This window comes from Leptonotus elevatus, chromosome 10 (genome assembly GCF_054856555.1).
Source record: "Leptonotus elevatus isolate MCC_2025b chromosome 10, RoL_Lele_1.0, whole genome shotgun sequence".
Classification (NCBI taxonomy): Eukaryota; Metazoa; Chordata; class Actinopteri; order Syngnathiformes; family Syngnathidae; genus Leptonotus; species Leptonotus elevatus.
In genome coordinates, this window is record NC_141248.1 from 1,418,853 (window position 1) to 1,436,632 (window position 17,780).

General features: G+C 39.5%; 1 protein-coding gene across 1 annotated transcript in view; it reads right to left on the minus strand.

Annotated features, from left to right (window-relative positions):
* Window positions 1–17,780, minus strand: part of mtmr14 (myotubularin related protein 14) — a 64,561-nt gene that overhangs the window by 34,935 nt on the left and 11,846 nt on the right. Inside the window, exons 3-9 of the mRNA XM_086086945.1 lie at window positions 16,628–16,736; window positions 15,624–15,699; window positions 11,097–11,157; window positions 10,860–10,982; window positions 8,227–8,300; window positions 6,690–6,760; window positions 6,512–6,586 (exon numbers count right to left, since the gene is read on the minus strand). Coding sequence (XP_085943071.1) covers window positions 6,512–6,586; window positions 6,690–6,760; window positions 8,227–8,300; window positions 10,860–10,982; window positions 11,097–11,157; window positions 15,624–15,699; window positions 16,628–16,736 — 589 coding nt within the window. The remainder of the gene's footprint in view (window positions 1–6,511; window positions 6,587–6,689; window positions 6,761–8,226; window positions 8,301–10,859; window positions 10,983–11,096; window positions 11,158–15,623; window positions 15,700–16,627; window positions 16,737–17,780) is intronic.

Consider the following 17,780-nt stretch of genomic DNA (forward strand, 5'->3'; position numbering starts at 1 on the left):
GATGCGACTCGCATGCGCAAAGAGTACACGTTGAGTGACGTACACCCAAAACAACGTCACATTGCAGTGTTCACTGAAGGAACCCGACTTGCAACGTTTTACCGCCAGCCAAGCCACTTTTATCAGTGTCATATGCAAATCTAGCTATGCCAACGCTACAGATTGGTGAACTGGTGGACTCATTTCGCGGACGTGTTAGGAGTTCGATTCATGTGTCTTGTCTGCATACATTATGCAAATTCAGCTGTGCGAACACCCGCACTCCTGGCTGGTGGACTGTTTTTACGCTAGCTCCTGGTTTGCTGCTGTCCTCGGCTTCCTCTCAGTTTTGAATTTGCTGTTTACAAAAAGCAACAGAAATCCGTCTAACTAATTGTTTTTCATCTCATGTCGCTGGCATAGCGAGGTTGGAAGAGGTAATAGAAATATTTGGGGGAAATGAGGGGACACTCTTCGACCTCATTTGATTGAGAAGTCTACTGAAGATGATGTCACGTCGCCGTTCGTGATAAACCGTCTGCAGGGCTGAATTTCTACTATCGCCACACATGTCAACTTTATGCTTCATGTTTCAAGTGTGATTAAATTAAAGACAAATAAAAAAATACACAATTACTTAAAACAGCTTTGTATATATTCACATACGTGTCAGTAGTCTCCCTTCCAAGCACTCTTTCTCACCCGCACAGCGCGTATATCAGGCTTTTTATGACGTATGAATCGGATGTGTGCGGATGAGCGTTCACAGTGCAGACTCATTGCATACATATCAGATTTATATCCACATACAAAAGAGGCCCAGGTCGGGTGTGAAAAAAATCAGAATTGTACCGTTCACACTGCATGAAAAAATTAGATACTTGTGAAAAAGTTTGAATTGAGCTGCAGTGTGAACACAGCCTTATTTAGTGGTTGGCTGCTAATAGTTTAGCACCAATTAATTGACATGTAACCAATGTGTTAATTTTTTTGTTCCACTGATTCTGTCGCACTGCTGCTGTGTGTCTTGTGCAGTGTAAGCTGTGCTGCCCTTTCCCCTCACATATAAACAAAGACCCGGTAAAGTGTGGTACAATTCTCCCAGAGAAACAGCTACAGCACTGCATTATATATTTATTTATTTTTACTCCGTGTTAAGCTGTGATGTTGTTGTCCAATACTAGACTTCCCTGCCCAATGACATCACATCCCTGTGGAAACACATTGTTGTGGCTCTATTATTTTTCAACGAAGTTTTGGCGGCCGTGGCTCAGGGTGTAGAGACAGTCGTTCAGTAACCAGAAGGTCGGCTGTTCGATCCCCGCTCTCCCCAGGTGATGTGTCGTCGTGTCGTTGGGCAAGGCACTTCACATACATTGCCTCCAGTGCTACTCACACTGGTGTATGGAAGGTACGAATGTTAGGTGGTGGTTGGAGGGGCTGTAGGCGCACGCTTCACGTCAGCCTGCTCCAGGGCATCTGTGGCTACTTATGTAGCTTACCGCCACCACAGTTTGACTGTGTGAGTGCATGAATAATGAATACATTCCTCTGTAAAGCGTCTTTGAGTTCCTAGAAAAGCTATATGAATCCGATGCATTATTATTATTATTATTAAGTTTTATAGAGCATAGTGGACCCACCGCTATTTTCTGAAAATATAGACGAGGCCAGATCATGAATCGCGAAATAAAAATCACAAAGTCGTGGGGTTTTTTTTTCTCGTTTTTTTTTTTTTACCAAATTTTTTAATGAGCAAGGATATCATGCAAATAGAGATCTGGACGTTGGCGTCACGCATCCCAAAATGGGCGTTAGCGCAGCCATTTTGGCAGCATAGCCACTTTGAGTAAATGGCAAACGCCACACTTTAACAATGATTGACAGCGGTTGTGGACCAGCTGCCACAACGAGAAGAGGCAAAAAAAAGGATTGAGCATTCTCCAGGCTACCAAAAGATGAACCAATGCGTAGCCAATGGATCATAGCAGCCATAAAAAGGGTGAACAACGAGACAGAGGATTTGGGATCCTCCTCAATGCTTGTGTAACTTCATATCAGGTGAGTCAATTACTGAGTTAGTCTTATAGATGTAGCTTGATTGTACAGTGGTACCTCGGAGTTTGAACATAATTCGTTCCTGCGAAGTGTTTAAAGTCCGAATTGTTCAACCGCCGAAAAAAAATGTCCCATAGGAATGACTACTAAGCAGTCCTTGCGTGCGTTGTTTAACAACAGGCACGTTGTTGAACAGCTAAGGGGCGTCCTCGTGCCAGTATTCACAGAAGCAGTGACAGTAGTTACAACTGCGCGATAATCTCCTTCCTAATTCCACTGTGGTTTGTAGCACTGTATGTTTTTCTTTGCTGCCACTGGCACTGTTGTCTTTCTTTGGGCCGATGGCGAAAAAAATTGTCGTGGAAAAATCAAAATGCACTCGCGAGTGTAGAGCACCTCCGGGTGTATTCACGATCGGACTGGAAATGAGCAGTGCATCGTCTCAACTACCGCAAACTTGAACATTCGGTATTGCTCGGCTTCGCTCGGCTACCCGTTTTCAAGGTACGTTTGGCTTAGCATCCTTTGTTTGGGTGTTCAAACTCCGAAAATGAGTTCAAACTCGGAGGCATTTTTTACTCAGATTTTTTGGTTGAAGTCAGAATTGTTCACGTTCCAAGACGTTCAAACTTTGAGGTTCCACTGTATAGTTATTAAATGAAGGTGAAAGACGTGATCGGGCACTTTGTACACGGTGGCTGTATCAGCAGATGCTAACTAAAGTTATAATAAAGAAATAATCTTTTTTTATACGTTTGTGCTGCTACGGTTTAATAGATATTACACAGGTGAATTTAATAACTGACCATAAAGGCTTTTTAGGGCATAAATGACGGCGGTGTCGGCCGAATTAGCAGATGGCATTTTGACCACTCATAAGGGGGAAATACATTTGGATTGTACAGACTTGTAAAGCCTTTGTATGATCAGATTTGATAGCACTCACCGGTGTAAGAGAGAGGTTAATTCCAGATAACATTGTCGCCGAATTGAAAAAAAAAAGCCCTGCTGACACTTCATCAGCAATCCACCTTCCCACCTCGCGCATGTATAGGATGTCCTTTTCATCAAAGGGACTGTCAATGCTCTTGGGCGGAAATTTGACTGATAAATGCTAGTTTTATCCCTCCTCGTTATTGTAGTCCATTAACGCGGTGCCTCTATTTTCCTCCCACGGGGGACGTGTTCAGAGAAATAGTCACGTGACGTCCGGATCCCTATCAGTGTTTATCATGAAAATAGAGATTGGCTCACCACCCCCAACCCTAATCCCAGAGGAAAAAAAATTAACAAAGAAGGAACAAAAAAATACTGGGGGGAAAAAATACAAATACTTTATTTTCTTGACCATAAGGCGCACTTAAAAGTCTTGAATTTTCTCCAAAATCATTGGTGCGCTTATCATTGTGGATTTCAATTAACTACAAATCTCACATATAGCTTTACAAGTGTATTCATAATGAAAGACTAGAACATTAAATACGTTTATAGGAGTATGAATGATCAATAATCACTATTATTGGCAGTTATAGGGGGCCCCAAATGTTGCTTATCAATGCTTGGGCCGACACTGCACGCCATTGTGGAGTCCTAGGATTTGGCCCTCTTACAACTTCACCGTTAGGTTTGTATGTTACTTTTAAACATTTAAGACAATTAAGACATAAAACAAAGTTGATGCTAATCTTCCTATTTATTCTCCTTTTTTACAAAAAAGTATCGATAAGAGACTCGATAAAGAATTGAATCGTTAAGCAGAATTGAAATCGTATAAAGAAAAAACCTCCCCAAACCACCGAAATACAAAGAAAACTGCTTTTTGCAGTTATACCTATAACACACAATAAAACAAACAAGATGCATTACATATGCATTACATATGCATTAGGCAACTGCATTACACTTACAGTAACATGATTGTAACAAGACATGCATGAGAAACTGATTTTCATTCAAAAATGTCTTCATCATCCCTGGGGTTTTTTCCACAAACTTTATTTGCATCAGCCTCTTCAACTCTCTCCTTAAGCACTTTATTATAATTGTTGTTAAAACTTGTGTAAGTAAATCTGACGTTTGTAGATTGTTTTCTTTTTGGAGATGTGCGTGTGGCATTCTGGCAGGTTATTTAACATGGGGTTTTGACAGTTGCCGTCATATTTTTGGGACTGAAGCACCATACTGAATCATTCCAGCACTGAATCTTTTACCGGACCATTCCAAACCACTTTCACCCCTGAGCACAATAGACAGGAAATAAGTCCAAAATGAACAGGGCCGTGCTGCGTGCAGGCAATATGTCACAGCGATTGATGTGACTGAACAAAAATATCCAATACAATAATTACATCTTCTAATAAAAAGGAAAATAACATTTTTAATTTTCATCCGTTGTGTGGGTCAATTTGACTCAAATTTCAGGTTAATTTGCGCGGTCTCAAATGTTGCTAAAACATCGCAAAAACATTGCAGAGATGTCGCAAAATGACAGAGACGGCAACCTCATAGTTTGCAAATTAAACATTTGCAACGTTCGGCAACGTTCGCAGCTCAGTGGGATACAGCCTTTAGCATTTCCTTTAGAGATGTTTGCAAATACCCAGTGGCTGCAGATGGAACTTTTCAATAGCCGATAAATATAACAAGTGGATATTGCCATGATGTTTTGTGAATTCATAGCATTTTGTTTCTTTGTCTTGAATCATACTTATACAGTATAAGAATTTGTGTTCATGTATTGTATACATCCTGTGTATATAAAAATTATTACATAATACATTGTTACATAATATATCGACCCGATTATCTGCCAATATATTGATAACTCCAATCGGCCCCAAAAATCTCATATCTGTCGGGCTCTACAATAAACAACTGCTTGCTCATATAAGATAAGTACCTGGTACACTAGCGTGCACAGGCAGACCCCTAGTGGTGCTGACACCCTTGCCCCTCTGCCCTCTCACAAAAAAGTGTCCTTTGGAAAGTTTGTTATTTTTTTCCTTTTTTTAAATAAACCGTTTACTGAGGACAGGTAAATGTTGACACAATCTTTTAGAGAAGATGCACAATTAACGGCGTGTGTGGGTGGGGGGGTGTTGATATGCGCCGCGTGAGCACATACACCCGACCTAGCTGTCTCTGTCTCTGTCTCTGTCTCTGTCTCTCTATGTCACGAGAACGTTATTAGCCACGGTCGCGTTCGCCGTGGCACACACACACACGTCACACGCATCTCGTCTCCTGCTCCACCCCAGCCAGGTAACTGTTATGAATCCAGTGAAATTGTGTTATTTGTTTGCCTTCTACTTCAATCATTTTGTTGTGAAGTAGCTGTCTGATACAGCACAAACAACTGAGCATAAATTAGCCGAATGGCCACCTATTTAGCTAGTTTAACGCTATATGTTAAGACAATAATGATAATGTGATGACCAGCACAGGGTACAACTAATGACGGTGAAAGGAAACTCGCTGTGGTCCGTGCATTGAAAAGCATGGGACTTAAGATCATTGTAATTAGATTTATGGGGATTATTTTTACTTCAAAATGTGATTTTCTGTTGTTTGTGTCTGGCTTATGTCATGCTAGTAGTCACAGGCAAAAGCAATCCAATACGTTGTCGTGGCCGAAGCATTTGCATTGAGTTGCATTGTGGAAAAATCAGAAATGCCCGGATGTTTGAAATTCTCAATTGCCTGTGAAAAATACCCTTTTGCCTTCTTGTAATGGCAATAGTCAGTCTTATTCATTCTCATGCCATTGGTCTGTTTGGTTACTATTAGTCTATTTATTTACTAATTGTAGCATAATGCCTGAGAGAGATGTTAACTACTGTTTAGCACCTTTTAAAGCTTCCATTTTAATATTGATTGCTCCTTAAGGTTAATTTTATTGATCTCAAAAGCTGTTGACATTTTATTTTTAAGTGGTTTGTACTAAATCAGCAGGCATGAAACTTTTTATTAGCTAAATTATTAGCTATTATTTTGCACAAACCATCACTATTTTATTTCTATATATATATATATATAGGCTGTTATTAAAACTAGCTGTGGGGTATTATTAATTATTATTAGGCTATATGTGTGTGCAATGTTTATCTAGTTCTTTGAAAAACTTATATTGACAATTCTGAACATCTGGGCATTACTAATATTTCCCCAATGCAACGCAATGCAAATGCTTCCTTTATACGGTGAAAACAAAACGGATTTTAATGCTTTTGCCTGTGACTATCATACAAGCCACAGTGATTGTTATAGTAGTCAAACGATATCTCATCACATATTGAAATCAAAATCATCCTCACAAATTTAATTACAACGATCCAAAGTCCAATGCTTTTCATCAATGAGCGGATAGATTTAGTTCACCAAATTGACCGCCATTTTGACTTGTGACATCATCTCGGAATTGTCAATAAGGTATTCCATATGCGCAAAAGTGCCCATGTCACTGCACGCCACTGACCTGGTACTGAGCCCAGTCAATGTTTAGGTTCCTGGTAAAGCACGCAGGGATTGTCAAGGGAGCATCCACATAGTCCTGTCAGCGAAGAAGAAGGATGTCAGGTTAGTTAGAACTTCATTCCTAATATTACCTCGCTAACTGCAATTAGAATTTAATCACAGAAACAAATAGTAAGTACCTGATTCCAGTTGAATACAAGTCCCTCAGCTGTGTAGTCTCTATCTTTGTAGTCTTTAAAAAACTCACACCCTTAACCAAGAAAGAAAAAAAGTGATGGATTTAGTGCCATCATTCAAGACATAATCCAGACTTGCATCCTTGCAATGATGTGCACAGTATGCAGCATAAAGGAAAAAAAAACATGAAAACAGATACTCTAACATCAAAATCAGGGGATCCATTTCACAAAGCATGTTCAACAAACACTGAGACAAACCCTGAACAACAAGTTGACATAACCTCAGATAGGAAACTCTGCGTTTTCGGTTCCAGGACAGCTGATTTGAGGTAGTTTTATCAACGCAGAGTAGTTGCACCTGGAGTTACTACTACACTAAAAAGGCCACATCATTGGAGCCCGATTCGTTGAGTCACCATGGCAACGGGGAAGCAGAGCTGTGCCGCCCTCTGCTTCTGCGTTTTTTTTCTTCTTACACATCTCAACTGAAAATTTTAATGCGATTATATGGCAAATTTGAACATGTCTTTAGAAAAAAAGTGCAACACTATAGAGGGAACCGGTGTGGGAGAAAGTTGCTGCTCGGGTCTATGCGTAAATTTAAATACAGTCCTTTGCAATCACAATAATATTACAGGGCAAACCTGTTGAATGGTAGCTCATAAATTCAGCATTCTCATCGATCGTCATGTTAAAAAGACTCAGAGGTATTAAAAATCCCTTTTTAAAGTTAAAATAAACTAAAAGCCACTGTTGTCTGCTGCATATTGCATTTTCAAGTAATAAAATATAGGTTATGCTAAATCAAATTGCTAAATTTAAATATGTTTTTGTAAATGTATTGTTATAGGAGAAGTTTGACATTTGTTAGAGCAAATGCTGCCATTGTCACTTTTTGAAATTTGTGTTGAAACACGATTATAAACCAGGTTGCCATCCATCCATTTTCTTAACCGCTTAGTCCATCTCAGTTGGCTTCGGGCAGTAGGCGGGGTACACCCTGAACTGGTTGCCAGACAATCCAGGATAAACCAGGTTGCCTTGCCACTTTAATAAAAGTCAAAGTGTGAAATATAAATCCTTGCTCTTCCTTGAGTTCTGCAATTGTTAAAAGGTACCAGTGTTTTACATCGACTACAAAATGTAGGCCAATGGAGTGACGCATCGGAATCTGAATTTAATCGAATCGTAAGCCTCTGAACCTAAATCAAATCCTGAGATACCCATAGATTCCCACCCCTACTGTTTAATATATGTATTATTTACATTATTATTATTATATATTTCAGTATTGTCACTATCTAATGTTGACATGTATAATTGTGAGTTGTTTCAGCTGTTCAGTAAATGTGACTTTGGGTCAGTTGAAAATATATATGGTCAAAGAAACCAAAATCTGACTTAGGCACTAAATAGAAATTGGTCACTTAGTCCTGCAGTGCAAATCCAGCCTAAGATAAAGTAAACAAGCACACTTTTACAGTATACTTTTAAACATACTCTAAAATGTATGAACATAATGGCTGTGCTTCATTACCAGGGTAAGGCACAGAGAGCAAAGTGAAGTCTGCATAGCGTTGGGCTTTGTCTGCTTTCTCAGAGGATGTCACACTGGCAACAAAAAATGAAAAAATGACATACAGGTTAAGCATCTGATAATTTTGAGTGTGGAGATGTGGTAAATGACCAGACAAGGACACAAAGGCGACTCCTGTCACTTTTTTTTTTAAGCAAATAATCATTAACTTTTGAATTTTGGCTGCAACATGTTCCAAAAAAAGCTGGGACAGGGTTATGTTTACCACTGTATTACATCCCCTTTTCTTTTAACAACATTCAATAAACGTTTAGGAACTGAGGACACTAATTGTTGAAGCTTTGTAGGTGGAATTCTTTCCCATTCTTGCTTGATGTACAACTTCAGCTGTTCAACTGTTTAGTATTTTACGCTTCATAATGTGCCACACATTTTCAATGGGAGACAAGTCTGGACTGCAGGCAGGCCAGTCTAGTACCCGCACTCTTTTACTATGATGCCACACTGTTGTGACACATGCAGAATGTGGTTTGGCATTGTCTTGCTAAAATAAGCAGAGGCGTCGTTGCTTGGATGGCAGCATATGTTTCTTCAAAACCTGTATGTACATTTCAGCATGGATGGTGCCTTCACAGATGTGTAAGTTACCCATGCCATTGGCACTAACACAGCCCCATACCATCACAGATGATGGCCATTCAAATTGCCGTCATTAACAGTCCGGAATCCGGATGGTTTTTTTCCTCTTTGGCCTGGAGGGCACGACGTCCACAATTTCCAAAACAATTTAAAATGTGGACTCGTCAGGCCACACTTTTTCACTTTGCATCAGTCCATCCTAGATGAGCTTGGAACAAGAGAAGTCAGCAGCGTTTTTGTGTGTTGAATGTTGATATATGGCTTCCACTTTGCATAGTAGAGTTTTAAGTTGCACTTACGGATGTAGCGCTGAACTGTATTTACTGACATTGATTTTCTGAAGTGTTCCTGAGCTCATGTGGTGATAACCCTTACACACTGATGTGGGTTTCCGATGCAGTGTCGCCTGAGCGATCGAAGGTCACGGGCATTCAATGTTGGTTTTTGGCCTTGCCGCTTACATGCAGCAATTTCTCCTGATTCTCTGAACCTTTTGATGATATTATGGACCGTAGATGATGAAATCCCTAAATTCCTTTAAATTGTACATTGAGGAACAATTTCTTTAGACTGTTCGAATTTTTCTCACACTTGTTCACAAAATGGTGAACCTCGCCCCATCTTTGCTTGAGAATGACCGAGCAATTCAGGGAAATTCCTTTGATATCCACTCATGGCACCCACCTGTTCCCAATTAGCTTGTTCAACTGTGAGATGTTCCAAACTGGTGTTTGAGGAGCATTCCTCAACTTTCTATGTCTTTCTTGCCACCTGTCCCAGCTTTTTTGGAACGTGTTGCAGTCGTAACATTCTAAGTTAATGATTATTTGCTAAACACAATAAAGTTGATCAGTTTGAACATTCAATATTTTGTCTTTCAAGTGTGTTCAATTACATATCTAGTACAGGCCAAAAGTTTGGACACACCTTCTCATTCAATACATTTGCTTTATTTTTATGACTATGTACATTGTATGCATTACTAAAGGCATCAAAACTATGACAACTAACGAACACATTTGAAGTTATCCAACAAAAGGTGAAAAAAAAAACAATACATAAATAAATAGCCACCATTTTCTCTGATTACTTTTTTGCACATTCTTGGCATTCTCTCGATGAGCTTCAAAAGGTATTCGCCTGAAGGGGTTTTCCAACAGTCTTTAAGGAGTTCCCAGAGTTAAGAATGCCAAGCGTATGCAAAAGTACCAGAGCAAAGGATGACTATTTTGAAGAATCTATAATACAAAACATGTTTTCAGTTATTTCACCTTTTTTTTGTTAAGTACATAACTCCACATGTGTACATACATAGTTTTGACGCCTGTAACCAGTCATGAGAATAAAGTAAATGCATTGAATAAGAAAGTATGTCCAAACTTTTGGCCTGTACTGTAGGTTGAACATGATTTGAAAATAATTGTATTCTGTTCTTATTCATGTTTAACACGTCTCAACTTCATTGTAATTGGTTTGTACAACGCTCCTACCTCCATTCCTCATCAGAAACTTCTTGTGCCTGACTCCAAATAAGAAATTTGGATCAAAATTACAGTGCTGAATAGACATTTTTCACAATAAAGTTGCTGGCATTTCAAAAATGTTTACACAAGTGTAAAAGTTCTCCGGCCTCTCATTTTGCCTGTCTTTTAGACACAGCTTTTAAAGACTCAGTCATGGATCGAAATTTGTCTCAGGTATAATAAACCACACTGCACATGCTAAATTTCTATATTTACATATACAGTAAAGTATACTACACGCACAATGCGGAAAATGAGCCGTGCAGCAATTTTGCACATTTGACAGTCCTTCCTGGGTGAGCACAGCATAGATCGGTTTACACATTTGTTTGCGTGAGCAATCAAGTTCGTGCCGATATTGACACATGCAAACCTTTAGTAAACCTATTCCATAGTGTATAAACATAGACAGTTTACAATTGTTAACAAACTCTAGGACAATCATATAGTACATAACACATTGTTTCTTACTTTAGGCCAAACTTAACCTTCTTGTTTTCCACCATAAGGTCACAGATGTAGCGAACTGACAGATACCGGAGGAGCTTAATGTCGTGGCCTCGGACCTTATCAAAAAGCTGGGAGTCCCCATTTCTGAGGAAAAGATTAGAAAAACCAAAAGTATGCAAGTTAATTATTGTGCACAAGTTATACAAGCCCCTAAGTGTGACAACCTAGGTTTTCTTGACTAACACTAGGTTTGATTACCTGACTGCACAATCATCCTCTGGAACTTCCTCTGAGTCTGTCCATGCATCATCACTGCCCCCTACAAAGTACACATGTAGGTTTACACTGCATGAGGCATATTTCCAGCACTTCAAGATAATTCTAGGAATTAGGGATATCCTGATCACAATTTTTTGGCACCAGAGTCAGAGTCTTTGGTTTTAAGTAGGGATGTCCCGATAATGGCGGGATATCACAATATTAAAAGCAGCACATTTGTTAAAAAGAAGAGGTTGCATTCCATTTGTTCAGATCCAGCACCCTCTGGTGGTTAGTTTATTACTGCAGTTTAATCATGAGGCATGTTTTTGGCCAGCTATGTTTGAGAGCCACGCCAGATGAAGGGGAATGTAACATGTTTGAGTTCCTCCACAAATGGACTCGATTCACAACGTGTGCGTGCATTAACAAGTGCCTCAATATTCAGTGTTATTAGTGATTGTAGATCGTTTATCTTCATTGAGGTTAATATTACCTGTACTATTTGAACTATATGCATGTGTATAATTATGATCTCAGCTAATTAGCATTGAATTGATGAGACATTTACATGCAATGGCTCATTATTGCAGGTTGAGAGGCTGTCACTCTGCTCTGTCACAACCATATATATATATATATATATGAAAATAAAATACAAGACTTGGGTCATAAACCGTGTCATCTACATACTTAGCATTCCTACGCAACAATAGTAAAGAGTATAGTCACTACAATCAACGAGTGGCACAGCCACAAACACTCCACCTAATTTGTATTGCCTAGTTGGACCTCAATATTAAATCTTCCACATGGCACCATCTCTTTCTAAAAATGTGCATTTGGAGTCTTAATAAGTAAATTATCTTTTCCATCTGATAAGAGTTCTCTCAATTTTTGAATCCAAAAAAAAAAAACCTACCTCCTTCAATTTTTGAATCCAAAAATTAAAGGAGGGAGGTTCAGTTTGCAACCAAGAGCTTGTAATGCATTTCAGAGCTGCTGTGAAAAGAATGTTTAAAATATATGAGCAGCCTGTCCCTGCACCCCTGGTGGAGTGGTACCAAGTACAGCCACCATTGAGTCACTTGGTATTGTAACTTGAAAAATCTGCTTTTATGGCCCTGTACACTTCATCCCAGAAACCATGTCGTTTGAAGCAAGACCAGAAAATATGTATGTGATTAGGCACTTCAGTGCCACAACACAGACTCAGAACATTAGGGGTCATCTTAGCAACTATGTCTGGGGGTCCTGGAATATCTGCAACATATCTTCAATTTAAATTATCTCTATGTGTTGGAGTTAGTGGTCTGGTGTGCCACCGTACAAACCTCTCTCCACTTTTCATCAGATATAATCCGGCCCGCCTCCACCTCCCATCTTTGTTTTGCAGAAATGGGACGATCATGAGCCAATAATACAAATATTTTATAAAGCTTTGTAATAACTTTTTTTTTTTTGGAAATTTAATTAAAACAATTTCAATCTGTGATGGGTCCATTATTTTTCCCCATTCTTTATGAGATGTCAAAAAAAGACCGTATTTGCAAAGACCTAAAAAAAAAATCCCTTTTTTGAAGCTGTGAATTTCTCCCTAGTTGTTCGAATGACAATAAACCGTTTTTATCCATCAAGTGATAAACATAGACAAGACCCTGATCAGCCCATTTCCGAAAGCCCACATCTAAATTATTTGGAGTGAAGGATTTCAAGTTTGCAATGCTAGATAGAGCAGAGAGGTGAGTTGGCAGCTTGAAGGCAAGTCTGACTCTCTTCCATAGTTCAAGCGTAGTTTTACCCCACCTTCCTAAACCCAAACCGTAATGTCGACAAATGGCAATACTTGCAAAGGCACAGAGCACATTGTTTGTTCAATGCTTAACCATCTCGTATGACCATCACTTTGCATCCATGAAATCAAAGGTTTCAATTGTGCTGCCCAGAAATAATATTTCAGATTCGGTAAGTTAAGTCCACATTCTTCCTTAACTCTTTGAAGTGTTTTATATTTTATCCGGGGGCGCTTCCCTTGCCATATGAATTTTGATTTAAAAAAAATTGTCAATTTCTTCAAATGTAGACCTAGTTATTTCTAAAGGCAGCATTTGGAATAGGTATAAAAACCTTGGTTCATTCATTCATACGAATTGATTCTATGCGTCCAAGGAGTGAGAGAGGCAGTGCTGACCAACGATCTAAGTCATTTTTTATAGTAGTAATTATTCTGCCATAATTGGCATTCTAATGAGATGGGAATATAAATTCCCAAATACTTTATTCCCTCTTTTGGCCAACAAAACCCACTTTGTCGTTTTAGCTCCAGCGGGATATCACCAACATTGATTTTATACCCAGAGTAATACCCATATAATGATAACTTCTTCATTAGACATGGAATTGTAGAGGACGGGTCAGTCAAATACATAAGGACGTCGTCGACATACAGAGATACTTTATGTTCTTCTTTGCCAGTCAACGCTCCTTTTATATTTTATATATAACTAGATCTCCAGAGAACAGGAAGATCAAAATGCAAGAAAAAACAACACTAATAACAAAATCACAAACATGTGAAAAATAAAAATGTGGGATATCGTCCCTAGCCACTATATTTAAGCAGCAAAAAACACCGTCCAACACTATGTGCTTTATCCACTAAAAAAGGGAGGAGCAAAAACCAAACTTTGAATTAACCAAAACAAAACAGAAATTGGAGCTCAGGCTCATGCAGATCACATATGGAATTAAAGCAAATAAGGAAAAACGACAAGTGTATAGCTGTAGCCTACAAAAAAATTATAATAATAATGCAAATTATACAACATTCGTCTGTCTGAATATGCAATTACAGGTTAGGAGAAAAAAAATTGCTAGTGCTACCTTATGGAACTAATAGACCAAATTGTGCAAACAATATAATATGTCATTGTTCACACCAGCTGAGACCAGCTGTATGTTTACGAGCACACAATACCTTAAGATTACCCTTCAGTCACGGAAAGGATAGTAGACTGGACGTAAGTCATGGCCTTGGCGGGATCTTGAAACTCCAGGCTTTCATTCTCAAAGGTGATTCGGAATGCTGCTGGATAGAACAATCCAAAACGCATGTCACAACGCCCCCGCAAAGCTTTCCGTGCATTTGTGAATGAGGCTCGGGCAACTCCTGTGGTGTAGTCCGGGAAAAAGCTGATCCTTTATCCGTTGTAGATCAGCGGAGCTTTCTCCCTGTTTCTTATCAAGATGTCCACAGCATCTAGTGCATCTTGGCAACGATCACTCGGGGCCTGTCGTCACCTGGCTTCCTGGGTGCGGTGTACGGTGCGACCGATCAACTTTGACATCCCTGTCCAGCTGAAGAACACTTCCTTTGGACTACTGGAGTTCGGATATTCATCGATGCCCACAATGCGGATGTTTCCATGCCTCATCCTTTCTTCCAAAATTTCACACTTCTCCCGAAGTGATTTTACGTCATTCTGGAGCTATTTAACCGTGACTTTCAATTCGGTTACATCATCAGACCATGCAGACATATCATCCTTCACTTCCTGGACGTCGGTTTCGATGCTATCAAATCGAGCATTCACCGCAACAGCGCTGTTAACGATCTCAGCCTGCGCAACCTGGAGCTCAGCTTTGAGAGAGGCGGAGTCATTCGCGTTTTTAAGTTCCTCTCTTATGATTTGGGTAATGTCGCCTCTCAAGGATGTCAGAAACGTCGTCGCCCATGTCCCGAGGTGACAGTGAGATCTTGGAGTTTCGATTCGGCAGCTTGTGGCCTCGTAGTCGGCCTGTTGGGCTTCTCACCAGCACCGTCAAACTTAAATTTCTGTAGCTTATCCACCATGAGATGAGCCACGTTAGCGAGTCCTTGAAGGTTCAAAGTTGGAATACACGAATTTGCGTATCAAAAGAGCAGGAAAATTTTGTTTTTTTAAGTGAAATGAGAAAAAGTCTGCAGGAGCTCAGAGAAGCACGTCTTTACTCCATTTCGGCTCCCCCCCCACCCCCGTACAAAGCATTATTTTGATGTAAATATCAACTTTAACGGGGAAATCCGACTTAAGTCGAAATTTGAGTTACATCGCCAGCGTAGGGACGGAACTCCGCCGTAACTTGGACTCCCTGTATTAGCTGACCCCCACATCCACCCGTAGATTTGCCGATTTGTTTTTAAACAATTTTTTTACCTGTTTTTAGTGGAAAAGTCATATTGAATTTTACCAGCATTTTTTTGAATAATTGTTTATGTTCCCCAATGCATTTCAATGATCGTAAGTTATACGTGCATTTTTGCTATTTGCGGGCCGGCCAGGTCCATATCCCCCGCTGTATATTTAAAACATCCTATTTTAGAAAAGCATTGACTCCATGTAGAAGCAATTTTATCTTTGTTTGGTTACTACTGAGCAGCAGCAATGTAAAACTGAAGCAACAAATTCAAGAAGGAAAAAAAAAATTCCCCATTTAAATTGTACTAAATGTTCTGTGTTTGCATGTGACTGAGTGTCTGTGCTGTACCAGAAAAGATGTAATTATAGCCTGTGCGTCCATAGAGTTCCCCCCAGCCCGCCAGAGTGGATGAACGACAAATGTGCTGTAGTGAAGGAGAAAAAACAGAAGGGAGACTTAAAATGCAATATAAAATAATAGAAATCGTGACATAAATCAATTTGCATATTCATTAATTATCCAGCAAGACGTTTGAGTTTTGCATTTGTTTTGTCCAATCTTTTGTTTAATAAAGATGATTTGTGGCTATTGTATAATTGGACATAACAGAAGTTTAAAAAAATAAAAATAAAAATGGAAAAAAAAGAAGAAAAAAAAGCTAAGTATGCCGTTTTTTGTTTGTTTTTTTAAACTGCTGAGCTTGCATATTTGCTCTGCTGTTATGAAGTCTTCAAATCAGGGGTCAGCAACTTAGTTTGGCATTATAAATACAGACACCTAATTTTAACACAAACCCAGAAGCGCCACTGTGTAAATACAGACACCTAATTGTAACACAAACCCAGAAGCACCACTGTGTTTGATTGCGTCATCAAACATTGGCGCAGCATTTGTTATTGTGGCAATTTTGCCTATTACACTATTTTGATCCGCAATGAATTGTGGGTAGTACACTTCGGCTGAGCTCGCATCGATGCAGGCTCAGGTGAAGTGTAGAAAGAGGGCACAAAGGGGCGGGGCGTAGTGAGCTGATAGTGGACTCTGGAGAACTGCGACACTACACACTCACACCCATCAAAGGGAACGCGCAATTGAGGGGCACAAGGGTGGAAGTGCAAATATTGGGACATGGCCAAAGTCATCTGGCAGGCCAGACATAATTGGGCGGGCCAATTTTGGCCCTCGGGCCAGATGTTGCAAACCCCTGGTTTAAATTGACCGGTCAATAATGGCCTAACAATATACACTTCCATTATCAGTGGAATTATGACGTCCTCTGTTGAGATTTATGTTTTACAGAGGAAATATAGGGCCAAAGGAAAGATGGCAAGTTTCCAGTAGCATAGCAGTACCTTGCCATTGTAGAGAATGACTGGACAGACGAACCTCCCTCTGCATCGGGCCAGTTTACTCCGGTTCACCAGATCCTGAAGCTTACTGATATGAACTGTGCTCTCAAATCTACAAAGAAAAATGCTTTGTTTAATTAGTTAGTCTACTTAGTCATCCAAATCAAAGTTAACAGTGCATTTGACAAAAACATGTCAGACATGCTATTAAGACACCTGGGAACTGTTTTAAATTGTGGGGACGTTTATTTCTCATTCAAAACATTGCCTGTACAGCTGATAAAGGTTTGTGGTGGTCAAACTTTACTGGTGTACTTTCATAAAGCTCAGATAACAATATTAAAACAGTGGTTCAGCGTGGGCAGTCCCCATTCCCCACATCACCAATGTGAAATTGAAATTTGGTATGGCTGGGGCTGGACGATTAATCAAAACTTTATTGTGATTTAGATTTTGGCCTCTCTTGATCTTCATAATACTGTCATGGAAGAAAAACAACTAATTTGCAGAACGCCGGGATGCATTTACAAAATCTCTAGGTTGTGAAAGTATCCTGAATGCAACATATTGCCTGTGGCAAGCCTGGAGCGAATCAATGTGAATCTGCCGTCCTTAAACATGAATATAATGGCTGTTAAAGATTTGGACAATGATTATTATATGAAACTGACGTTAGATTAAAATCTGCACCAACCGGGATTTGAACCGAGGTCCACCAAGCACTAGCCATTGATTTAACCACTTGACTATTAAGAATCTGTGACTTATGTAATCGTATTGAATAATGCACTGTAATACTGAAACTATCGTTGAATTTGCTAAATGCCATGTTGAATGAGTGAATAATCTCTGAAAACCCCGCGAAATAGTGAGGTACAACCCCAAGATAAACCCCGTAATGTATGAATTTTTTACCCAAATACAAATCCGCGATGTAGTGAATCACCAAGTAGCAAGGGACCACTGAAATTTGCGAGTTTTTTGACATTTATAGCAACTATTTTTCCAAAACAACTCACTAGCAAAAATGACATCAGTGGTCCTAATGTTAGCAACAGTCTTATTTGCAGCACGATGGAGGGAAGCGCTGTATGCAAATCTCCAGTTTTATGTACAGTACTGTACAATAAGTATTTGGTGTAATAAAGGTATTAGA